This window comes from Schistocerca gregaria, chromosome 8, assembly GCF_023897955.1.
Source record: "Schistocerca gregaria isolate iqSchGreg1 chromosome 8, iqSchGreg1.2, whole genome shotgun sequence".
In the NCBI taxonomy this organism is placed as follows: Eukaryota; Metazoa; Arthropoda; class Insecta; order Orthoptera; family Acrididae; genus Schistocerca; species Schistocerca gregaria.
Genome location: NC_064927.1, coordinates 345,720,836 through 345,747,737, shown reverse-complemented (window position 1 = coordinate 345,747,737; position 26,902 = coordinate 345,720,836). Strand labels below are relative to the sequence as shown.

The window sequence follows — 26,902 nt, the reverse complement described above, 5'->3', positions numbered from 1 at the left end:
TTGACGCTATCTACCCATCTAATCTTCGTCATTCTTCTGTATCAGTACATTTCAGAAACCTCCGTTCTCTTCTTCTCTGAACTTTGGGGTATCAAACGAAATTTGAGTTGAGGGTTTCTTGGTAGCGAGGACTCTGGTTCCAAATAGTTCAAATGCCTCTGAGCACTATGGGACTTAACATCTGAGGTCATCAGTCCCCTAGAACTTAGAACCACTTAAACCTAACCAACCTAACGACATCATACACATCCATGCCCAAGGCAGGATTCGAACATGCGACCGTAGCAGTCGCGTGGTTCTGGACTGAAGCGAGGACTCTGCATGTTATCTTGGATGGAGAGTCATCGACCCTGAATTAATTTTAGGTGTGCCACTGGCAACTGTCGTGGGTTCCTCGCTGTTGATGTTACACTTATAAGACCTTGCAGACTGCAGAGGTTACTCCTCACAAAACTGTCGTGCGAACCGTTCTAGAATAGCACACAAGTGTGTGGGACACAATCCAGATATGACTGACGGGTATATTGAACATAAACAAAGGACAGCTTTCTTTGACCCATGGGAGAGCGTCACGGAGATGGTGAAAGAACTAAAACGGAAAATGCTTGAAGAGATACGTAAACTTTCCATTGAAATCGTATTTTTTAAGTCTCATGATCCAACTTTAAGTAATGAATCTAAGAATACAACGTCCTTCGCATCACTCATGTAAGGATCGCGAAGAGAACATTAGTCTAATATTACAGTGTACACACAGGTGTTTAAACAATCAATTTGCCCGTGCTCCGTAAGTGAATGGAACGGGAAAAACCATAATAAACTGATGCAATGGGAAGTACCCTCTGTCATGCACTTCACAGTAGTTTTCAGAGTATCGATGTTTACAGTACGATCGAAAGTATCCGGACACCGGTTAGTGACATTAATATGGGGTGTGTCCCCTCTTCGCCTTTATGAAGGTTTGAACGCTGCTGGGGACACTTCTATGAAGTGTCTGAATTTCCGTTCGGGACTGCACCCCCTCTTTTTCCTCCAGAGCAGAAACCATAGAAGGTAGTAATGTTGGATACTGGGGTCTGAAGCGAAGTCGACGTTCAGATTCTTGCCGAAGGTGTTTCATTGGGTTCATGCTGGACTCTGGGCAGGAATGTTATTGTCCACCAACCATCCCCTCACTGATGATACTGATAGGGCGCTGATACGAACAGTCTTCGTGTCCGACTTGTTCCTCTGCTGTACGCAGCACACAATACGGTAAAATGTGTTCATATACTTCCGCACTTAGCGTTTTCTTGAACTCAATGAACAGATCACATCCTAAACACGGAAAGCCCTCCCATACCGTAACACCAACTCTTCACAAATTCACTGTTGGCACTATACAAGATGGCGGTAAACGTTCTCCAGGCATTCACCAAATCCTAGCCCTTCCATCGGATTGCCACAGGGTCGTCCACTGTCCAGTGACGTCACTCTCTATATCACCTCAAGCATATCTTAAGTATGTGCGGCTGGTCTCCTTAGGAAAATTTAGGTTAAGTAGTGTGTAAGCATGGGGACTGATGACCTTAGCAGTTAAGTCCCATAAGATTTCACACACTTTTTTTTTTATCTCGTAGTACTGTTTACAGACGTGTTTGACTTACGGGCAGTTGTTCGACCCCTTTCTTTTTAATCCGCTTTGCACCATTACTGCACTAGCTGGATAGTGGTAGCACTGTGGAACTCTCGGGCGATTTCTTCCGAATTCATGCGGTGTTTTACAACCGCCCTCTATAGTGCTCGATAGTCCTTGCCCAGAAGTACGTGAGATATGCCTGGTTTTTGTTTAGCTGCGGTTGTCCCTCCGAGTTTCCACTTCACAATCACATCACCAACAGCCGACTACCGCGCGGGATAGCCGCTCTGTCTAGGGCGTCTCCCCCGCATCGGAGGTTCGAGTCCTCCCTCGTGCATGGGTGCGGGCGTTGTCCTTAGCGAAAGTTAGTTTAAGTAGTGTGTAAGCCTGGGGTCCGATGACCTCAGAAGTTTGGTCCCATAGGAACTTAACTCAAATTTCCAAAACAACACAGCCGACTTGGGCAACTTTAGAAGGTTTGAAATGTCCGTGACGGTGTAGTTACTTAGTGGTTAGTGCTTGTTTCAAGTCGCTGAGCTCTCCTGACCGACCCGTTGTGCTATTACTGCCTTTCCATTGAAAACACAGCACTCCACACCTGCGTTCGTTCTGGCATACTAGCAACATCTTGTGGTCAGTTACAGCTTACGTAGGGGTGTATGAATGCTTTTCGTCAGATAGTGGAGATGCAGGTGCAGCGCTGCCCGCTATTGATGCTGTTGTGTACGGAAAAGTGCTGCCGTTGGGCGACTGTCAGGAACTGCGTAACACTTGGACAAAATTCACGCTTGGTGCATTGAATACCTGTAACAGAGAGATAGAACGCGATAGTTTTTATTACAAGAGCACCGGTGAACATCTCGAGTAAGTGAAATCGTATATTTATGGATAATACGAAGAAGTAATATCAGTTAAAATCAGAATTCGGGAAGGCGAATGAAAGACAGTGATTTACTGGAACGGTTCTGCGAAGATACATGGCATCTGTAAAGAATGTCACATACAGTATGCTATTGCTGCCAGTTCCTTGGTTTGAATTCGATGTTTGTTGGCATGTCTGCTTGGTAAGGACTCCAGAGATTCGCTGATAGGGTTCTAAAAGGTCTTTGTAGTCCATATGAAGGTGTAACAGATACGCCTGGAGAATTTAAAAGGGAATCCTTAGAAACTGAACAAAGTAGCTCGCCAAACGCTGTTAGGTAAATTTAGAGAACCTCTTTTCGACGAATAACGTGCGATCATTATGCTGCCACCATCGTAGGTTTCAGGAATCATACGAATAAGCCAGAAAAAATAGAAACACCTATGCTGTCGTATAGTTCGCTCGCCCAGTTTGGAAATAGAAGAGGAAAGAGAAGTTGATAATTTCGTACGATGTACTATCCACCAAGCGCTGTACAGTGGTTTGCGAAGTTAATATGTGATGTAGGTACAGTCTGTCCTGTGCAAGCCTCTTCATCTCCGCGTTACAATTGCACCATGCATCCATTTGACCCTGAACTCTTGGTCTCTCTCTACAATTTTTACCTTCTACACATACCTACATTACCAAATTCACGATTCAACAACGTCTCAGAATGTGTCCAATCAATCGATAACTCTTTTTGTTCAAATTATCCCACAAATTTCTTTGCTCCCTAATTATAATCAGACCTTCCTCGTCAGCTATCCGTTCTACCCACATAATCTTCAGTATTCTCCTGTAGCACCTCATGTCATAATCCTTGGTTCTCTTCTTGTCTGAACAATTTACCATACACATATCACCTCCGTCCAGGCTACACTCCCAAGCAAACACTTGAAGAAAAGGCGGCTTGTCCAGTTAGGTTAACAGAGGTTTCTTTTTCAGAAAGGCCTCTCTTCGTATCGGCAGTCTGCGTTTTATATCTTCTGTACTTCAGCCATCGTCAGTTATTTTGATGCCCAAATAGCGAAAAGCATCTATGGCTTTTAATTTCTCATTCCTAATCTAAGTTCCGCATCATCTTTTGATTTAATCTGAATATCGGCAGTCATGCTACAGCATGCGCTATCAGTGTGTTCCACAACACCGCGCGTAAAAACTGAAATTTTCCATGGTTCCATACCTCGGGTTCTATTGGTGATCGAAAGGTAATATCAAGTGTTTGGGTACCCCCTTGCGCGAGGAAACAATTCTATACTCAAGAGAAGCATCGTCTCAGTATAACTATCCTACAAGACAGGGTCAGTTTTTGGATATTACACACTTCTCCAGCTTAGGCAACTGGAGCAAGTCGGTTGATTCTTTTTGCATTAGATGTGGTTAAAAAAAAGTTTTTCGCCATTTTTTTCGCCATCAACAGCGGCTATGTGAATAACTAACTGTATCAAATGGCTCAAAATTTTACGGTGTATTCTCTAGGCATTTATCTAGAAGTGTCATATTCCCGTTTTAAAAATCTATCCATTATTGAAAAACACCCAGCACCGAAACCGAGTCGCAGATTCCGAGACGGCTGTGCACGCAAATGGCTGGAATCTCGAACAACCTTCAAAGATATTTTTCTTGATATCTCTGTCCGTTTCCAAAATACAGAAGTGTCAAATTACCCCACGTAAAATCCGTTGTGAGGCGAAAACACAGTTTATAAAGTGACGTAACACAGAGAAATACGTTGCAAAGTATCACCGTTATCGTCATAATGGTTGTAAGAACACCATGTTGTATTACTGAAGCACACGCAAACTTTGATGCTAATAAAATCCGGTTTGAATTGCAAAATTAGCATTGCGTGATTTGAATTTCAAGTAGGTAAACTGTCAATATTTTAATGAGCCATAAAGTTCTTTTCGCATGAGTGACATGCCCTGCTGTAGCAGGTAAAAGAAGGCAACGGGCGGAAAAATTGTCCTATTGGAGCACAAAAACGGCGATACGCTCCTGTTTAAAAGACTCTGATTAAAAAGTGTAGTGCGAGCTGCCTCATTCTACCTTCCTCAGCACCTTTAAAAAATTTTCTCGAAATTTTGGCGTGCCAACATGATCGCGCTTTTTGTGCTGAGAAAGGAGGAGGAGACAGTGGTAGTGGGGGAGAGACGAAGAAGTAATAAATACCAGAAGATAGAAGACAGTAGTTGTGATATATAAACAGCGAAGAAAACATTGGTAGTGTGAGAGAAAGAAGGGGGGGGGGGGGCAGCACAGTGGCTGTGGACCATAGATAAAAGTGAAGATTGAAGCAGACAGTGCCAGTGGGAAAGGAGTAAAGAGAAGGAGATATTGGAAGTGAGAGAGAGAGAGAGAGAGAGAGAGAGAGAGAGAGAGAGAGAGAGAGAGAGAGAGAGAGAGCGCGCCAATGATAATGACAGACAGAGTACATGAAAATAAGAACGAGTAAGAGAGAAATGGTGACAGTATGGGAGGAATGAATGAGACAGTAGCAGTAAGAGAGAGCAAGAGGCAGGGAGTAACACTGAGAAGAAACAGTAGTAGAGCAGAACGAAGGAAACTGGCTGTGAGACAGGAGCCCATGGCAGTCAGAGAGATAGAAAGAGAAAATGACAGTGAGTTGGGTTGAATGAGTGAGTGAGAATGGGGAAGTGGTAGTGGATGGGTATGAGCGACTTACAGCAATGGAGTAGTGGGTATAAGCTGGTTACAGTTAAGGGGTCTTGTGGGAGTGAGAGTTGAGTTGAAAGTTAAAAAGAGCGCGAATATATTCGCATGCCAAATTTTTTTAGAAATTTTGTGAAGGTTCTGAGGGAAGAAAAGAGAAAAATCCATTCCATTGAATTGATCTTTCCAGTTGCATTGCCTTCGTAAAACTGTTAAGTATTATTTATGCTCTTTGGACTGTGATTACCTTCCACAATTGCTCTTTGGTTTCTTGTACTGCTTGCTCAGAGTACGGACTGAATAGCGTCGGGAACAGAACACAAGTGTATCTGACTCCCTTTTCATCCACTGCTTGCCTTTAAATGTCCAACGATTTTTGCAACAACGGGTTACAACTCTTTATATATTTCTGCACTGAATACTGCATACATGGGATCCTCGACGTATAAATGTCCAATGGCCGCAGAATAAAACGAATGGAAGAAAGCTAAAACGATCTGAAATCATGCGAAACGCCTCCATGTGACTATAGTGTGATCACACTACTACAAGAAAACTTTCCTCCGTTCTGGAAATAACTTCATTTTCAGTTTACCATGGGGCTCGAGTAAAGACACCCACAGAAATTTCGATGACGTATCTCCTATCGAGTGCAAAAAAAAGGTACTAATACCTGTGAAATTGACACAGCCAAACAAAGTTCTTTTCGCCTGTCTGGGTAAGTCAGAGGTAAAAATGCAAAATTGTAGATTTTGTGGTGTGGTGTGGAATTAGGCATAGGTCTGTCTATATTTGGACTCGTCCACAAAGTCTTTTGTTTTCTACCACCATTGACAGTCTCTAGAAACGCCTGAGAGACTGCGACAGTCTCATCCATGATATCAGCGCAGTCAGCCCATACTGTGAGAGGAGTTGCAGCCAGAAGTGACGTTGCATTATCCACTTGAGCAGTCCGTACTACATGGATTGCTTCTGTTATCGAGGCTTGTTGAACAGTAGGCGTTATTTTAACGAAGGTGGCAATTTCTCTCAGCTGAACTACAGGTACAACTATCAGATGCATATATTTAAATGAACAAAACATGAACAACGAGTGTCTCTTGTCTCTAGTCAAGAAGAGAATAGATGTCGTTGAAATGTGTTACGGAAGAGTGCTGACAGGTGGCCTTTCCATTTGAATACAGTTGTGGTAATTGCGTACAAATTCCAGCTATCGTCGCCGATGAAGAGCGGTCAGTATAGGTGCATCAACCAGGCGCCATCCGCGGAGACCCTTATGCAGCAACGTTCGCCGAAAGGTCATTGGGGACACATTGTTGGTAGCCCCTTGGTTCATCTGGGCAGTCACTCACTCAACAGTTGCATGTCTCTTCGCCCTTACACATCTCCACTGCCGTCGTTCACGCCCGTCATCTGTGGTTGGTGGTACACCATTGTTGCCTCGGCGCTGGTTTTGGAGAGCACCGTTTTGCCATGCGCGGTATGCTTTAACTACAGCGGCAGGCGAACAGTTTACAAACTTAGCTGCTTCGGAAAGGCTTCCACTCTTGGCTCGAAAGCTAAATGTTCATGCCCTTTTGGACGTCGGGTAAATATCGGTTTCCACGTTAAGACAACTGCTCTGCTTTCCGCGTCCCCGCCCCCACGAAATACGGTTTAACTTGGTTTATATACCTTCTGCTGCTAGGGCAGCCACTTGCCGTCTTTCAGTGTTTATTGTGCGTTGACGTCGAGAATAGGCGGTGGTCACATTAATTCAAATGGCTCAAATAGCTCTGAGCAATATGGGACTTAACATCTGAGGTCATCGGTCTCCAAGAACTTAGAGCTACTTAAACCTAACTAACCTAAGGACATCACAAACATCCAAGACCGACGGTTGATTCGAACCTGCGATCGTAGCGGTCGCGCGCTTCTATACTGATGAGCCTAGAACCGTTCGGCCACAACGGGGGCGGTCACATTAATCTGGCTGGACAGTGAATATGCCGAAACTAAAATATAGCTTATTAGGTTGATAGGGCACTGTGAAGCGTCAAGGAATAATTAATTTCTTAACCTCGTGATGTGACTGGGTTAGTGGTAAAAACTTTAGAGGGGAACGAAGGCTTGTTGTTACTAAAAAAGTTCCAGAGTTCGTGAACAGATGGCTAGAGTACGCCATTATTGATCACAGCGACTTTCCAAGATTTCGGACCGAAATACTAAGCTTGCCGTCTCAAGTTTATCTGGGAACTTCTTCGTAGCATGGGCCCCAGTGGTCCGTTAATCACAATTTTCAATTGTGATATTGGTTTTTCCTGACATGGTTTTCAGGCTATATTTACTTTCTATCTCTGTTGTCACTTAAGCTAACCACCGCCCACCCTCTTATCTCTCTCTCTCTCTCACACACACACACACACACACACACACACACACACACACACACAAAATTAGCTTAAGTGATATAGAGGAGGAGAAAAGAAATTAACTGTGGTACGCTGTAACCAGATCGGAGGACAAAGACGCACGCTGGCCGTTCGTTCTCTCCTCTCTCCCCTCCCCCCCCCCCCCCCTCCATCTCTGGCCCCCACGGTGGAACTAATCGAACCGCCGCGCTTTCCGCTTTCCTACGTACGAGTGCTTGGGGGGTTAGCGGGATAGGTACGAGAAAGCGAGACAGCGCGCGCGAAAGCCAGGCGCCGCGATGTTGACCAATCCGCAGCCCGGTGGTGTGAAATCCGCGACTGTCATTGGTCGCGGCGCGCCTGCGGGCTTATCCCGCCCCGGACCCTGCCGTGCCATTGTCATCGCGGCCCGCACCCCCCTCCGTGCTTCGCCCGCTCCGCCTGTCCCTTTCTCTCTCTCTCTCTCTCTCTCTCTCTCTCTCACTTTTCCCTATCTCCGTCCGTTCGCCGCCAGAGCTGACAATCCGCTCGGCCTGCGACAGCTGCCGCTTGCAGACTGCCCTTTGCGCCGCCGGTCGTAGCCTTATATATTATACCACGTGACGGAGACGACCTACTGCAAACCCCCACTCCCCCGCATGACCACTTTTAATTCTTTCCCTGTATCGATTCACCATATGAACACGCGACCTCCGTGTCGCAGCTGTATTTCAGTCTTTTTTTCCAATAAGCGCAATTACAAGTGTTTTTTTTTCTTTTTTTTTTTGCGTAATCGTGACCTTCGAATTTGAGTCTCACACTGGTGACGTCACATCTGCATCTACACGTTTTCTCAGTGCAGTTTGCGCCAGAGAGTGGAGTGTGTACCAGTTCATCTACATATATCTGGACTGCTCTGCAAGTCATGGTTAAATGTTTGGCAGAGGTTCACAGAATTTCTCGATCGCTCCACACTCGAATAGCGCTTTGAAAAATGAAAAACTATTTCTGTGCGAATGCTGATTCCTCTTATTTTATTGTGATAGTAATTTCTCACCACGTAAGTGGGAGTCAGTAAAATATTTTGCATTCAGAGGAGGAAAGCTGGTAATTTAAATATTTTTGAAAAAATCTCACCTCAACGAAAAACGCCATTGTTTTAACGATTGCTACCTCAACTCGCTTATCGTATCCGTGAAACTCTCTCCCCAAATTTCGCTAATATACGAAACAAGGTATCCTCCTTCTGACTTTTTCGATATTTTCCGTAAATCGTCTGTGGCAAGGATGGCAGAACCGCGCAGCAATTCTGCTCAAGAAGACAGACAAGCGTAGTTTAAAAAGCCACTTGAGTTCACTTGCTGGATCGCCTTAGGAGCGTACACACTAGACCGACGAACAACAGTGACAGGACTCGGCCGAACGCTGGTCGCCAACGCATTTCCGTTCTGCTTCGCCAACGTTGCTCCTGTTTTGTTATCGTTATAAAGCTGGGTTTTAATTACAATTTCACCGACCTATATTATGAGGGAAGAAAAGGATTTAACTTTCGTCGCACGTAACATGAGTTGGAGTATTTCATAATTTTTTGCCTAATGAAAGCAACAGATCTTTAATTGTTATTCGATTGTATCGGCTCTAAACTTTCCAAAGATAACACCTCTTTGAGGAGAGCTGCACCTGCAGCAGAAAGTTAATAGGTCACTCCTAGTTTTGTTTGTTTATCTTTGTCATTCACGGTGAGCTACGTCAATAAAGACGCTATTTTATTTTTGACATGGTCCGTATCAGTTTCTAATAGCTGATTTATTCCCTCCAAGTATCTAGTTTTTCAGTTTGTCATTATAGTAGTATTTCATAGGGACCCATAAACATTCCTCTTCACGATAAACCTTATCACCTTTAATGCTGTCTCCATATTTCACTCTGTACTCCAGTACTTTTAAAAAAATGTTCAAATATGTGTGAAATCTAATGGGACTTAACTGCTAAGGTCATCAGTCCCTAAGCTTACACACTACTTAACCTAAATTACACACACACACACACACACACACACACACACACGCCCGAGGGAGGACTAGAACCTCCGCCGGGACCAGCCGAGTATTTCTAAATACGTTAAATACACACTGCTAGCGAGAGCAGGCCTTGCCTGCATGGGAAACGGCGACTGTTGAAATTTAGTTCTTCAGGACAGCCACCAATCGCATTCACTCTGTTCTATTGATTGGTTTCGTTTTTTAACAGCAAACTACTTTAACCCATTGCCTTACACAGCCGGTCGCAAGTTTCAAGCCCGTTATTACATTGCCAGCTGTGAGACGGGTCGAGCAGCTATAGCTTCCTCTTCTTCTTTGTTAATAGATGGCATGTAATGCTCGTGCCATCAAGAAAGCATCCTCCGGAAATTGTGTAGTGGCCAAAGCAAGGAAGAAGAAAAGTGATACACGGTATGAGTGTGAGAAATTTCTAGTGGCGTTGCAGATGCCTGATTTTTTTTTGATGTACCATACCAACGAAAAGTATGTAAAACAAAGTATGCTGATTTTCATAAATTTAAGTTGTAAGTATAGGGTCGACAACGCGGAAAAATTTTAGTAACTCAGTGGGTTATACTGTGGATTCTGGAGTTTCTGAGGATGCTCTTGTTAAACTAAAAAGCGAAACCGGTCAGTGAAACATACTAAGAGGCACTTCTGGTTCTTCTGAGAAACAAATACACGACCTTTCTAGAGACCCAAAAAAGCGCTACTGGACCAACGAACATTCGAGCCAATGTCCACACTAGGAGAGGCAACCCGTCGATAACCAATCGTCTACACATTTTGATGTTACAGCCAGCAGACCGAACCGCAACCAAGTCCAACCACTTCGTTGGCTCAGAATTGCCTCCCGTACACACTAAGTAAATCTCGTCCAGCGAAGCTGTTTGTCGTTCGTTGGCTTTCGTTCGCCTAGTTTGCATGCACCAGGTTTTGCCAATAAAACAGTCTTTGGTCCGCCTTCACGACAACATTCTATGTGTTGTGGTCCGAATTTAATCTGTTCGTAATTTTAATGCCTCTGTATGTAGCCGAATCGGCAGCCTTTAAATTTGTGTAATTTACCGTGTAACTGCAAGTCCATCTGCGGATAGTGCTCTTCAGTAGTACTGTGTAAGCCCTAGTTGCTCGATCTGTGTCATGAGACACATTGTAAGAAATGTGTATCGCAAAAATATGTTTTTTGTGCGGTCTGTTGCACATTTCTGCGAAGTTCTTACACTGTCAAAATAAATTTGCCACGTATTGCGTCTCTCTTCTCTAAGATTTTCCTATGTCTACTGCTAATGCAATTTGGTAGGAACATAATTTATCGTTACTTTTCGAGCCCAGATACATAGAGTAATCAGTGCCATTCTTATAGGTACAGCTTCCTACTGCCCAGTTGAGAGATTGAGAGTACTAGACACACAGTTCTATTTCTTCCACGAGCTTTTGCATCGTAGTTTCCAGACATACGGCGTGCGTTTTTAATTAATTAATTTACAATGCCCAGATTAAGACCTTCAGACACACTCTTACATCGGAACTCGGTTTTACACACACTTTTTGAAGTCACAGATTCCTAATGGAAGGTGATCATTTTAATAGGAAACATACTAATGAATGTTACACTATAATTGAAAAATGATTTGAAACAAGATTTGAAATTAGCTTATGACATTTCAAATAGTAATAGTGACTGATATTGAATGACAATAATTCTGTTGATATTGCTACTGGTAATAGTAATGATAACATACTTAGAGTATAAGATTAAAAAACCTATTACTGGGTGTTGACGGACAAACCAATGATAATATCGTAGAAACGAATACGATCAGTCTTCTTACTTTTATAGGTCCTCCGTCACACTTTTGCTGGTCGCTTTGATGATTTATAGTTTCTTTCACAGATTGATGTTGTCAGCTTTTAATAGATATGATGTCTCAATACTGACGAGCATTAGGATATAATTAAAAAAAAAAGTAGTTCTGTGACTTCATTCCTATCAGCAGACGCTTCTTAAAGGTGTCCCTAGACTGACAAGTGTTGTCTGTACTTAACAATACGCACATCAGACTGCGGATTTTAAATTAATCGTAGCCGTGCACTCACTTTATTGAATAGCTGATTCGACTAACGAAGTATTTTCAACGTTTGGTGACATTTATTCGGAAATTAGTACCGATGTAATGAATATAAACTTTTTTCCGCCGGGTGGTACCGAAAGGTTTGTTTTGTGCCTTACTATTTTTTGATCTTGTCACAGTCAGTGACGAACGGAAGGTAAAAAGTTCGTAGCTTAGCAGTTTATAGATCGTCCATTTTCTCCAATATTTTTAAAGTGAGCATAGTTCATACAAAATGTCGATTGTGGACTGCAGAATACACACAAACGACTGTGATAACCTCTTCATTGGACGAATTTTCCAGCCAGATAGTTCTTCAGTTCTGGGAACGTTATGCATTCTGGCAATACACTACGAGAATTTAAACACTCGAAAGTGATCGCTATATTAAAACCTGGCAATCTAGTTCATGGTCCCAAGAGCTACAGACCAGGTGTCCTGCTGTCTGTGACATACAAGCTACCAGACCGGCTTATCCTTAATGGAGTAAGTACAAGATTATCAAATCAACACTTATGGAATGGCTGCCAGAACTTAGCCACATTCCACCCCCTCAACTACGACGCATAAACGCTCTCGCAAACGAGTACAAAAATAAAATGAATAATAGAAATCTACCAATCCACCAAGCTGATGATGTGAATCATAACGCTCTAAGCGATTAGATTCTGTACTCTCTCCATTGTTTTAAACGTGAGCATAATTCACCCAAAATGTGGATTGTGGGACTCTAGCAAGGGTCGCTCTGGATAATTATATGAAGTAGATTGAAGATTTGAGGGATTAACGTCCCGTCGACATCGAGGTCATTTAGAGACGGACCACAAGTTCGGACTGTTTCAGCGATGTGGAAGGAACTCGTCCGTGCTCTTTCAAAGAAAGATTTAGGGAACTCACAGAAACCTAAATCTGGATGGCCGGACGGGGTCTGAACCATCGTGCCCAGAATGCCAGTTCAGCGTGCTAACCATTGCGCCACGTAGCTCGGTCTCGAAGCAGCCTTGCAGTGCATGGACTCACGAATGGACTGTACAATAAAATAGCAAGCTATGTATCGCCCAAAAAACCACTTTGGTTTCATTTATCACGCAAAACACAGCCAGTGCTAAACAGAATTAGAACCCAACATGGGAGATGTACATATTATATACACAAATAAGGTAAACAACCGTCTCTACATTGTGATGCGGAGGTTCACAGACCCACACACATTACAGAAGTATGCCCCATAAGATCGGTGGTAGACCAGAAGAGTTCCTGCTGGCAATCACAAAGTCGATAGATTACATAAACGCTCTAGATTTTTGTTATAAAATTTTATATTTTATATATTATGCTCTACACTCTGTGTATTTTTTTTTTCCATTGTGTCGAAAAGCCATGCAATGTAGTTGCTCCAGATAACTTTTGTAATACTGGCTATTATTATTATTATTATTATTATTATTATTATTATTATTATTACTATTATTTTACTTGTGCAAAGTAATCAACAGGAAGAGTGTTTTGCACGCTGGATAGAAACTGATTGTAACCCTTACCGCAAATGAAACAGACTTCGCCTGTTTCAGTGCGGGAAACAGGTTTATACTAACCGTAGTTAATCGGCGAACACATTCAGATGTATTCTTATTTTTAATCAAAACTTTGAGACATTTGTTTTCATATTTGTTTTTCATTAGCTTTAGGTTAATTCGGCTCCGATCTAGTACCCTGTTTTCTGATTTTTAGTTGTTCATGTAAATTGTGCTGTGCTTATTCTTCGGAAACGACACTGGCGCCTTTAATTGCTGCTCTCCAACACCATATTGTATACGTTCTCGATATTTAAACCTGTAATAGCAGTTTTGAGATGGTTCAAATGGTTCAAATGGCTCTGAGCACTATGGGACTTAACATCTGTGGTCATCAGTCCCCTAGAACTTAGAACTACTTAAACCTAACTAACCTAAGGACATCACACACATCCAAGCCCGAGGCAGGATTCGAACCTGCGACCGTAGCAGTCGCGCGGTTCCGGACTGCGGGCCTAGAACCGCTTGACCACCACGGCCAGCAGTTTTGAGATGTTCTACTCGTTAAGCATCTTCAGGAACATTAGATGCACATTTGAATTCATCAGTCCATTTGTCTGGTATTGAAACTAAAGGGCCGGCCGGAGTGGCCGAGCGGTTCTAGGCACTTCAGTCCGGAACCGCGTGACTGCTACGGTCGCAGGTTCGAATCCTGCCTCGGGCATGGATGTGAGTGATGTCCTTAGGTTAGTTAGGTGTAAGTAGTTCTAAGTTATAGGGGACTGATGACCTCAGAAGTTAAGTCCCATAGTGCTCAGAGCCATTTGACCCATTTTTGAAACTAAAGGATGAGGCAGGTTATAAATCACCTTTTTTTTCTCGATAAACGGAGGAGGAAGAGCCATGTTGAAAGAGCAGAAATCAGATCTCGTCCCAGTCCCGAGATATAAGTTCAAAAAAATGGTTCTGAGCGCTATGGGACTCAACTGCTGAGGTCCTAAGTCCCCTAGAACTTAGAACTACTTACACCTACCTAACCTAAGGACATCACACACATCCATGCCCGAGGCAGGATTCGAACCTGCGACCGTAGCGGTCTCGCGGTTCCAGACTGTAGCGCCAGAACCGCTCGGCCACCAGCGGCCGGCGAGATATAAGTTTTTAGGTTTTTTTTTTTTTAATCGTTTAAGGCATCTACTGGAATACTTTCTTTCAAATGGACACGTACTATTTTGTTTCTAACCTTCGCGAAACAGAGGATCTGATCATCGATTGATGGTTACATCGACATTTTCCTTCCTTCCTTCCGTTCTTCTGTATGGAACGTTCTTCAGTTAAAACCAGGAAATACAAAAGAGGTAAGTATAATGTGCAACAGTTACATTAATAATATAATAATGATAGTAATAATAATTAACTTGTTTGACAGATTTCAATAATTGGGAAGATATCGGTCCTGGCTTGTCAATAGGAACCAACCAAGCATTCTTGAAATGATTCTGGAAAACCCAAATGGGGTGTCTAGTACATGGGTTATATGAATCATAAACATGAACAACCGAAAGAAAGGGAAAAGTATCCAGTTTTTTTTTAGAGTTGCGTTTACTTACCGCTGACAAATTCGTTGCGATTTGTAAAGAAGTATGGCTATTGGATTTTATCTTTACCTTTAACTTAATACTATTGTTCTTTTGAGAAGTAAGGAGTTCAGATTCCCAACGGGCAGTCCTCAGTAAGGTATTTTACTAGATTGTCATGTACGTTGTTGGGTTATTAAAGACTCGACTTCCTCATTTCTGCTATACATACATTAAAAAAAAATAAAACGTACAAATTTGCGCGTCTAGCTTAATTATTCTTGCCTTTACTAATTTCGTAATAGTGTGCGTAATGACAACAGGCAGATTCCGCATTCCTAGATTTCCGGGAAGTGTTTACCATAGTGTCATACTGCAAACTGTTAATTAAGGTACGAGTATATGGAATAGGTTATTAGATCAGTGACTGAATTGAAGGCTTCTTAAGTAATAGAATCCAACAAGATGTCCTGAACGGCGAGTGTTCATCGGCGACAAAAGTACTGACAGGAGTGCTCCAGCGAAATGTGCTAGTACCGCTCTTGATCACTACACTGGACCTCCGCTGATAAATTTTCAGAGGTGCTAGTATGGCGGAAAAGAAAAGGTTTAGTAAACATGGGCTCTAAAATGCCTACCTTAAGAGCAGTGAGCACTTCACTACTGTAAAACACAAGGGTTCTACTGAACAAGTGTTCATAGCTCATAAGGTGTGCGTATTAGAGCGCTTGTGTACTAGGCATTTTTTTCGTGTTTTGAACCATACTGCCATCTTTGAAAGTTTGTCGATGGAGTTCTGGTCCATTTTGCATGCATAAACGATGTAACAGATAGGGTGGGTAGCAATCTGCAATTGCTCATGACGCTGTAGTTCACAGGAAAGTGCCTTTGTAGAGTGACTGTGGTAGGATTCGTAATTAGTAGGATAGAATTTGTTTGATTTGATGAATGGAAACTTACTGTAAGTGTGTAAAGATGGAAGTTGCTGCAGACAACTTGGGAATACAATCCTGTGCCGGCCGCGGTGGTCTCGCGGTTCTAGGCGCGCAGTCCGGAACCGTGCGACTGCTACGGTCGCAGGTTCGAATCCTGCCTCGGGCATGGATGTGTGTGATGTCCTTAGGTTAGGTTTAAGTAGTTCTAAGTTCTAGGGGACTGATGACCACAGCAGTTGAGTCCCATAGTGCTCAGAACCATTTGAACCAAAACAATCCTGTAATCTTCGAATACAGTATTAGTAATTTGCTGCTTTGTATAGTCACGTCGATCAAACGCCTAGTGGTGCCGCTGAAAGCGACATGAAATGGAACGAACACGTAAGGTCGGCTGTAAGGAAGACGACTAGTCGACTTCGGTTGGTTGGGAGAATTCTAGGAAAGTGTAGCTCATCTATAAAGGAGACGGCGTGCAGAGCACTTGTGTAACCCATTCTTGTGCACCGCAGAAGTATTTGAAATCCCCACCTGGTCGTATTAGAGGAAGACATCGAAGCTTTCAGAGGCGTGATACTAGATTTGTTGCGGGTAAGTTCGATCACAACGTGTTACAGAATTGCTGCGTAAACTCAAGTGAGACACCACAAATGAAAGAATACGTTCCTTTCGCGAAACACAGTTCAGAAAGTTTAGAGAACCTGCACTTGGCGACAGATTGCAGAACAATTGTACTGCCACCAACATACATCTCGCTTAAGACAAGACAAATCAGGGCTCGTAGAGGAGTATAGAAACAGTCGTCTCTTCCTCTCTCAGTTTGCAAGTGGAACACTAAAGGGAATGATTTAACAGTGCTAAACTGTACTCTCCGTCATGCACGGTGTGCTGGTTTGCGAAATATGCATGCAGAAGTAGGTGTAGAGGTCAATAGATCCAGGTATTAATCACATCAGAACAGGCAGTATAGCTGGAGAAAGTACATAGTCCTGGTGTTACCGTGTTACACGGAATATTTTTAAACAGTAATTCCTACTTGGAAGGAATAGCTGCATAACGTTTGAATTTCACATACAAAAAACGCATCAAAGCTGTCGCGGCACGTTTCAAACCGCATCCCATCGTCGGGCGCGCGTTGCGTATGTGAGTGCGCGAGCGGCCACTACGCGGCGCGGCGGTTGCGGCGGACGTTTTGATGCGGCCGGGCGCGCCTGTCAGTCGTGGACGGCGGCGCAATTTGCGGCCTGACAGGCGCACCTGCCACTGGCACGGCCCGTGTTTGTTTATTCCCGGCGCCACGCCGCGTCACGTCACAGCAAGGAGCGCCAGCTCGACCACGCCCGCGTCATTAGCGTTTGCCGGCACAGTTTTTGTATCCCGTTATGATTTTTGTTGAAAATAATGTTTTGACCGCGGATGTGACGTGCCGCTGCCCCGGTACCCTCAGCCACGTGTTCGTGCCTGCTGTTTCGACACGTCTGACAATAAACCTGCCCTGTCTTTATTTACTACCGCAACATTTGTTTTGGAAAAATAAGCAGAAAAAGCTTTGTATCAGATACGCTACTGTAAAAGACAACTCTCCCAGATACGCCCCTTAACCTTTGTCCACCAATGGGGCGTACGTGTCTCACGACAGGCTGTCAGCGAAGTAGTGGGAATTTTTTGCAAGATGTTGCTATGTATCAGTTCCATTTGGTAAAGGGAAGCCTGCTAAGAATTCATAAAACTACAGATTGCGCCTGTAGACTGCGCTGTCTTCAACTTTCGTTGTTAACCCTCTGCTCCGTATTGTCGCATCGCATTAGTTCGCGCCTGCGGGTAGACAACCCTCTGAACATATATGCAAAGCGGGCTGCTGCAATTTTTTCCCTTTAATTTACTGTCTTTTGGGATGTGCCCATGCAGCTGTCTCAACAATAGAAAGACGATACGACAGTGTGCTGCGACAGTTGAGAAAATTCGTCTCTTGTGAGTCGTAACCCTGTACGAAGTTAATACATATATCGGGTGACACCAGGTAGGCGATGTTCATGTCAGTAATGACGATGCGGAGAGGAGGATAACACAACACCCAGACCTTAATCGGAGAAAATCTCCGTACCTTCCTGGAATCGAACTCGGAGCCTCTATGGTTAGCAATATTCCGCGCTGATCCCGCAGTTACCGAGGCGGACTGCTGCTGTCAAATTGATTCCCACTGGCATCCAGTTCATTCTCAGAAAGAAAATACGACTAATCATCTAAAACCTCTGAAAGCATATGAGATTCGTTCATTTTTATCCGTTTCCTGAATAGGGCCATCTATAAAAGCAGGAGGAGCTTCAAGACGAAAATAGTATTTATTTGAAATATCAAAATACAATCAAAATGCTAAATAATTGAAAATTACATGAAGGCAATCAAATCTGATACATTGACTACTGATGTGAACACCTATATATAAGAAGTAGTTAAAATAGATTGCAGCAGATGGCATCTGCAGACAGCGTGTATAAAACACGATTTATCTCGAGATGCATCCCTAATGGATGGATTTATATGAAATACAGAACGGAGAATTCGTGAATTCCAGCCACTGAGGGCATTGTGGTTACGCAGTGGCAGAAGTTGAAAATTTGCGCCGCACTGGGATTCGAATTCGGTTTTACCACTTCTCATGAGCGGTTGCGGTAACGTCTTCGGCCATCCGGACACGGTCTTCGACCGACTCAAATTTCCAACTTATTGCATGATGCAAAGCAGTGTGTGTGTCGTCTATTAATCTCCTATTTGCAAATTATTGATTCCCGTAGCAGTGCGGACAATATTAGTGCATCCGCAGTGAAAGGCCATTGAGATCTATCCGACAGAACAGAAACCACCGAAATATATACATTTGTGTAAGAGCGCGAGGACTCCTTGACGTTTGTTTCTGGACGGATGCACTAATATCGTCCAAACTTCTACGGGACTCAGTAATTTGCGATTGGGAGATTTATGGCTGAGATACACTGCATTGCAGCGTGCGGTAATTTGGAAATTTGAGTCGATCAGGGACCGTGTCCGGATGGCCAAAGCGGTTAAGTTAACCGCCCATGAGAAGCGGTAAATTCGGATTCGAGTCCCAGTCCGGCACAAATTTTGAACTTCCGCCATTGCGTTACCACAATGCCCTGTGCGGCTGGAAGTCACGAATTCATAGCCATCCCTTCTCTCTCATTCCCCATTTGCTATTTCACATAAATGTGTGCACCAGCTGCGTCATCACAAGTAGCGTCTGTTCTGTCGGGTATGTTGATTTCTCGTGGACCCTGCACGGATCCGAGCGTTCGAGAAGCTTGGCGGGCTTTTCCGGCAATAGAAAAGAGACAAATTAAATATATACATACACTCCTAATGGCGCGCGAAACACGAGTAGATTCGGGATCCGTATGCAGTGTATTAACAGGATTAAACGTGCGTAAGAATTACGTTCCCTCGTGTGTACTTCCATTTATCGAATACCTCGTTTAGATATCTCGACTCATAAATCCTTACCAAATGGGATTAACGAAGGACTGCAAAAAAGATCAGCTCATTTTATATATTTTTTGTGCTAAAGGGAAGGGAATGTCATGGGTGTGATACGCGAGTGGGGGTGGCAATCATTAGAACAAAGAAGTTTCTCTTGCGTGAATACATAGTGTCATTTCTTTCTGACATGTCCGAAGGAATAGACAGCAAGCAGGCTGATTCGCCTCGATCGACAATGAATCCACCACTTCCAGTGTGGATACACAGTTACGCCCGACCTCCTGCGGGAATGTCAAAGTAGAAAGCGTGGAGGACGTGGACGCGGACTGCGTATAGGTGGCGGTATGTGGGAATGTGGGTCTGCCGAGGGACGTGCCGAGGTAGTCTGCACAATTGCGATAAACACTGTGTGCGGGTGGCTCAGTGGTTAACGCAACTGCTTAGTAAGCCAGAGATTGCGGTTTCGAATGTCGGTCCGGCACACATTTTCACTCGTCGGCGCTGATCCGCATAAAGTCCCGATGCAGCTGACATCAGTAGTCTCTTTTCTTCCCTTTCTTTTCTTTTCCTTTCTCCCCCCACCACTTTCAATTTACATAAGGGCATTTCTCGTTGCGGCGAGATCTTTTCACGAAATTTCAGTCACCAACTTCTGAATGCTAAAAAGTTTTGTTGATTCCCACCTACATAGGAGAAGTGACCTTCTTGAAGAAATAAGAGAAATCAGAGTTCGCACGGAAATATGTAACTTGTTTGTGTTTCCAGTGTGATATTGTAGAGCGGAGCGGTAGCGAAATAGGCTGAAAGTGGTTTGATGAATTCCCTGCCAGTAATTTTCACCTCTTCCACTTTTATCTGTAACTGTATAAATACTGTTTGCAGCGTGGTCCAGTGGTACAGATATCACACTAAACTTTTTGTCCCCAGCCATAACTGGCTGGCTTAATTGGTTCTCAAGTAGAACAACCAAGTGTTGTAATGCACACCAGTGTTCAAATCACCTTTCGGCCAACATGTGGAGCCTTCGTAGCTCGGGCGCAGGTTCGATTCCTGCCTCGGGCATGGATGTGTGTGATGGCATTAGGTTAGTTAGGTTTAAGTAGTTCTAAGTTCTAGGGGACTGATGACCACAGCTGTTAAGTCCCATAGTGCTCAGAGCCATTTTTAAGCGTCATTGTCAGGTGGAAGCTTTGAATTTGCCAGTGAGGTCCTCAGTAGAGTTTATGCCATGGAAGACAGAGATCTATGTTAATTTTCCGGTCGGGCATACGGATTTCTTTTTTCACGTAGTCTTACTCTACAACTGATACTGTACCAGTACTCACTCTTTAAATTGCAAGTAAAAAGTACGGAAAGATACTGTAATTGTCTTTTTTATTCACATGGTTACTTATAATTTGATGTAGGTAATACAGTAATACACGTAAAAAAGCACCTCTGTCCCTGGTTCGTTTCTATTCTGTCTCTCGTCTAAACGTAAATTTTTACAAACATCTTGATCAGTTCTAGTTCAGTGGGGCAAGCAGTAGATTTGTTTTGTTGAAGGATACTTTCTTCCTCTATCTTAGGTAGTTCTTTGTGTGTTGATTGTTGTGTGTCTCTTACAAAATTTTGTGACTACCCCAATTTTGATATTCAGCTGTAAAATTTAGTTTTAGTTGCTTAATTACTTCCTTGGTGTGCAAATAAACACCAGAGATAAGCTACAACTGTGCCTTACACTTTGCTTTCAGGCTGCAAATTTTATATCTCCATTTTATAATCAGTGTGAATAAATGTTTTGTCTCGACATCCGTTCAGAAATTCTGAAAAGTTATTCCAATTTACAGTCTCGATATCTATGATCATAAAAAAGACAAAATGTTTTATTATTCGTTTTATAATTTTAGTGTTTTACTTCTCTTGTGTAATCCATCTTACCTGGAAATAAACTGATTATTGTTCTGTTTTTCTTTTTGTGCCTTTTCCGAAAAAAAGTATGCCTAGTACTGTGATGCTTAAAGTCATGTAAAATTGATTTGTAGTGTGTGTTGCTAGTAGAAACTTTTCCATAAAGGTACGCTGGGGACCGTGTGTTTACCTCCTCTGTACTGGCGTCTCCTGAAGTAGTTTTCCTAGCTTTTCCTACACGAGAGTAACATGTCATTAAGTGTTCTGTAAAGTGTAAAGTTTTTTCAAAGAGACCTGTAAAACCAGTGAATATATTAGTAGTGTAGAGTACCCAGTTTACTTGAGTTTAGGGTTAGTTAAATTTTGAATGCAAATAACATTGCGAACAGTCTTATACCAAAGGCAGATATTTTTCGATACATAAGAGATTTTGTTTTGTTCGCAGCCGCCATCGCCCAGCGTCTGGCAGCGGAAGTGTCAGAGTTTGATCGCCAGAAAGAGTTCAGGCGGCAAGCCGCTGCCAACGCCGCAGCTGGCCACGGTAAGTGGTTGAGTTGCAACATTTCTCTCCAAGAGTTTCAACTCACTCTGTGTTCCTGCCACTGCCGAATCCACACATCTACATTGTTCACACCCATCAAAGGTGACGGACAATAATACTGTCCAACAGTATAGTGGCTTGGAGAATGAGATTTTCACTCGGCAGCTATGAGTGTGCGCTGATATGAAACTTCCTGGCAGGTTAAAACTGCATGCCATACCGAGACTCGAACGCGGGACCTTTGCCTTTCGCGGGCAAGTGATCTAGGAGACGAGGTACTGTCGGAAGTAGAGCTATGAGGACGGGGCGTGAGTCGTGCTTGGGTAGCTCAGATGGTAGAGCACTTGCGCGTGAAAGGCAAAGGTTCCGAGTTCGACTCTCGGTCCAGCACACAGTTTTAATCTGCCAGGAAGTTTCAGCATAGTGGTTTGTCTGAAAAACCGAGAATTGTCGGGGAAATAAATTTACAAGAAAAGCTAGGGGATTCAGGAAGTAGGGTTTTCTGTGATACAGCAATGCTGCTCAGTTGTCCTGATGATGGCTAATCGTGGCTTCTGTCGTTTAACAATATAAAGTTTTTGTGCTTGCTCCCATCAAAATAACAAACAACAAAAAAGCTCCATCAGTGTCTCCCGATGAAATATCATTTTTTCCAAATTCTGTGTTACACTGGGGTCTGTGTCGTGGCGGGGGGAGAGGGGAGAAAGGTGAACAGTTCGTTACCGAGCGAGATGGCGCAGTGGTTAGCACACTGGACTCGCATTCGAGAGGGCGACGGTTCGAACCCGCATCGGCTATCCTGATTTAGGTTTTCACTGAACCCTGTTCCCTTGAAAGGGAACGGCCGACTTCGTTCCCCATCCTTTCCTAATCACATGGGACAGATGATCTCGCTGTTTGGTCCCCCTCCCCCAAATCAGCCAACCAACAGTTCGTTGATGGAAAGAAATATACCGAGTCATTTTCTAAGAATTACTGTGAGTTTCCGATTAGGAAACTGTTGACTGAGCGGTCACGCAGTGAAACATGACGAATTGTATTGAATTGTAATATTTTTGCTCTGCTACCTTTGGCGCGTTCTCCGACCTTTGTGATCTCCTTTACTATTGGTGCATTCTCTGTTTCCAGACCTACGTGATTGTGAGGGTGACGGAGTGTAATGTGCACGTGACAATTGGTCTCAGGTTTTGAATTTTTATTCGCTTAGAAAACAATTATGGATTTTTTAAAATTTTGTAAATAATATGCATACGGATGCCAATCTTCTGTAGGTCAGCATTGAATATTTAGGCTTCAGTCCTATTTCGTTAATTTCATTGTAAATGTAGTACCTTGCCGACTTTATCGCTTTTGTGCCGTGAGTAGGCCTACCTTGATTCGAGGAAAACATTCGCCGCCGCCATTGAGTTGTGTAGGAAACAACGCGATGATGACAGGCTTCGCCGTGTACTGTTACGGCTTGCAACAGCGAATAAACAGGCCTCAGTGCTGTAAATCTATCGCTAATCAGCGCTTCGACAACGACAATCGGAGGGCAGCGATACCGTCCAGAACTGGCTCCTTGTCCACCACCTCGTGAGTAATACCACTATCAGGGCACAGAAATTGAAAGAAGGGCGTTCGTGCGGGGACGCTGCCCTTGAAAATCGAAGAATCTCAACATTTCCCGCGGACCGATGACACATTGTACATGTTGATTCAGTATGACGGCGGGGTACAGGTACGTCGAAAGCCACATGATGCGATGCTAAGAGCGTACTGTTCAGGCAGGTGTTGGGTGCTGAAATGTTATTATGTCTCGACTTCCATGGAGTTGCGTCGGAAACGTTTATTTGCGGACCAGGACTTGTCCTTAGTACTGCTATACCATGACATGAGTCTAAAAAGTGTTTGCATCACATACGGTCACTATAACGTCTCCAGCTGGTTCCTGGTAACGCCAGCCGATAATCTCTCCCATAAACAAAAGGGGATAACAGTTAAAGTGAAAAAGGAAAAATCACGCTAATCATCACACTCACTTCCAGTTTCCACGGAAACAAAATTAAATAAATGTTTTTTTTTTCATATTCAGTTTAACATGACTGTTAAAACTTCTCAAAGCAAGTGGATTCTCAAATACCCGATTTTCGGTTTTTTTATTGTTACTATTTCCAGCAATAAACGCATACATCGAATGAAGATTGAAAAGATCGAAGACTCCATCAGGCTTTTGCATTATATGTTCCAAGGTAGATAAAACCAAAATATAAAGCAGGTAAATAAAAGAAAACTTATTGCATATACTGTGGGTTCGTTTCCTTGAATGAAAAGTAATGACAGGTCGAACACCACAAACCATTCACTTAAGCGAAGATGACACTATTCGTAAATTACGAATAGTCAGTGCAAAAAGGTGAAAACTGGAGTTTGAGAATTCTATTTTTCGTGGCAAGTTGTCCATTTCCAAGGGTTACAAGCAAATAAAGACATAGCATGAGGACACAGTCAGCAGATCAGCTATTTTTATTGTAAACTCTTAATGAATTGTTAATTTTGTTATTTGTTACTGTTGCCATTATCTCGTAGAAGTGACAGCCACATAATAACTTTTATGGAAAATTTTAGAGTCCTTTTTTTTATTTACTTCGAATGAAAAAACCCGTTTTTAATCAAATATATCTTTGCTCTTTTGAGGGAATTTGAAACTATTGATTTTTATTGGTATAACGAAAAAAATGCTTAGTCAAAGAATTCAAGTGAACAATTTAAATAGGAGACAAAATATAGCATTTACCAGGAAAAATTACATGACACTTGTTACAGTTTCAATAACGCAGTAATCCATTGGCCAATATTTATGGACACACAAATAGTCGTTCTTTAAACTGTTGATCTGCAAGTCGACTTCTTTCATCAATATCATTCGACGATGACACGAATCTTTCAGAAGCCACAGAACTTTCTACCAAACTAGACTTAAAAATTATATAAAAACCAAACATTTTAGCGTTACTGCTGTGGCAAAGTGATATATCGGTTTTGTATCCAGATATCAGTAAAAAATAAAACCTGTTATTTCGGAGATCAGCCGAAAAATTATTCAGAACTAAAATTCCAGTATCGGTATTAACCTGTCGATTTTTCCCATCCCCATACTGTCTCGCTGATGGATCTCCCCTGGATACCGGAAATCGGCTGTGGTGCCCACAATAACCAAAAGATGAGCCCAAGGACGCAGCCAGGAAACGATTTGTTACATACTCGTGAGAGGGATTTTTACGTTGGATGAAAAGGGGCATTTGTTGCATCTGTCTTGACATATCACTGCCTTACCGTACGAGAACGTACTCTCCGATATCGTATATCCGTTTGCTTCCCTACGGCGTCCTACAAGAGACATGAACCTTCATCGAGACAAATCACCAACCTACATTTTGTCGAATTGTGTCAGAATAGCTTGCGTGCCACTCTACGTAGTAGGCGAAGGTAAAACCCTGGATTCACATTCGGGAGGACAGCAATTCCAATGCTAGTCCGTCCATCCCGATTTATGTTTTCCGCGGTTCTCCCAAGTCGCTTAAGGCAAATGTCGGGACAGATCCTTTGAAAAGAACCTGGCTGATTTCCTTCCACGTCCAGAACTTGTTCTCCGTCTCTTATAACCTTGTCGTCGACGGGTCGATGTATCATAATCTTCCTTCCTTACTGGCCCAACATTTGTTACTACGTTGTTTACATTTTCTAATCGGACCGAATACCGGTGGTTTGTTTATCCTCAAGTGGATGTTAGGTTGTACGATTTACATGTAGCTTTCGCATCAAACGCTTTCCATATTTCAATCGATACGTGTCCTAGGGACCCCATTGTCTGTCTATTGGTAACAAGCGATACAGCAACGTAAATAAAGACCTTTCTACTATAACTTCATACTGAAATACTAAAGCCGCTCTGGCACAGTTGCTTTGCACAACTAATGGACTACCCTAGCACGCTTCTCAATCCAAATTCCCATTCACGTCTCAGTCCACTTGTTATTCCTCTATACCTCTGACGATAACGGATGTAACACATCGAGGTACAGTCTGTATCTGAGGAATTATACAAAAATTCGACTTCCCAGTGAGACTGGAAAGCTACCACACTGTGAATTTAAACATACAGCTAAATATATCACAATGCATTGTAGTAGAATACTTTATACTGTATCGGTTTGGCGACTGACGACATTAAGCCATGCTGCACTATGTAGTCTGAGGAGACAAGGAATCTCCACTACTAGACGATCGCGGCTAACAGGGCACCTCAAGGCCATGAATAAATTGGGGTATCCGTCCATTCGTTCGAGGCAGTCGAACAATCCTACGATATTCTGGTGGTGTAGCCCTTCTGGTAGGACCCGTGCCTACCCGTCTTGCCACACTTTTGTACCGAGTCCATCTCGTCGTCGTCACTTGATCTGCAGCGGTTGCGCTGCATCCAGCTGTCCGAATTTATGACGATGCGTACCGTAAGACTAAAAAATTGCGCGGGTCACATCAGTACATACGAAAGGAAACAGGAGTAATAAGTTTGTTTGCATGGCCATCGTCCTCAGCATGCACAGAAATCATTGTTTTGTAAATGAAACCGCTCTTTCTTGCTGCAACTGTAATTTATTTTTCCGAGACGTGTTATGCCATTTTTTACTCTCAGGCGTCTTCAGTTGCATCTAGAACGACACAGTTTTATTTTGACACATGTAATTTTTAGATTATCGAACTTTTCATGTCGCATTTTTATGTAAATACGCACTTACTTAAAGTTTATTGGCACCTGCGTTTCCTCACATCTGGTCTGGAGTGGTGGTGCGACCTCCAGACCAGATGAGAGTAAACGCAGATGCCAATAAACTGTAGGTAATTACTTATTTACATAAAAACGCGACATGAACTTCTCGATAATCTAAAAATAACATATAACAAAACTGTGTCGTTCTAGATCCTACTGAAGATGCCTTAGGGTAAAAAAAAGGTGAAGTGCATCTGGGAGAAATAAATTGTTGCAGCAAGAAAAGGCGGTTTTATTTACAAGAGAAATAGGAGTAAGTCGTGGCAGATTTATATCACTGACGTTGATTTTCAGTATGATTTTGGAATCTGTACTGTGTTCGAAAATTACAGATTAGCTCAAGGAAAACGATTTATTGACACGCGGTCAGCACTGTTTAAGATTTTTTTTTTCCTCATGTTGTTCAAAGATTATGGAACACAT

The 26,902-nt window shown here is 42.9% G+C and overlaps 1 protein-coding gene across 3 annotated transcripts in view; it reads left to right on the top strand.

Moving 5' to 3' along the window:
- The window catches only part of LOC126284553 (uncharacterized), a 472,805-nt gene that overhangs the window by 230,557 nt on the left and 215,346 nt on the right, over positions 1–26,902 (top strand). For all 3 annotated transcript variants that reach the window (XM_049983554.1, XM_049983556.1, XM_049983555.1), the window contains exon 4: positions 21,574–21,669. In XM_049983554.1, the coding sequence (XP_049839511.1) occupies positions 21,574–21,669 (96 nt within the window). The remainder of the gene's footprint in view (positions 1–21,573; positions 21,670–26,902) is intronic.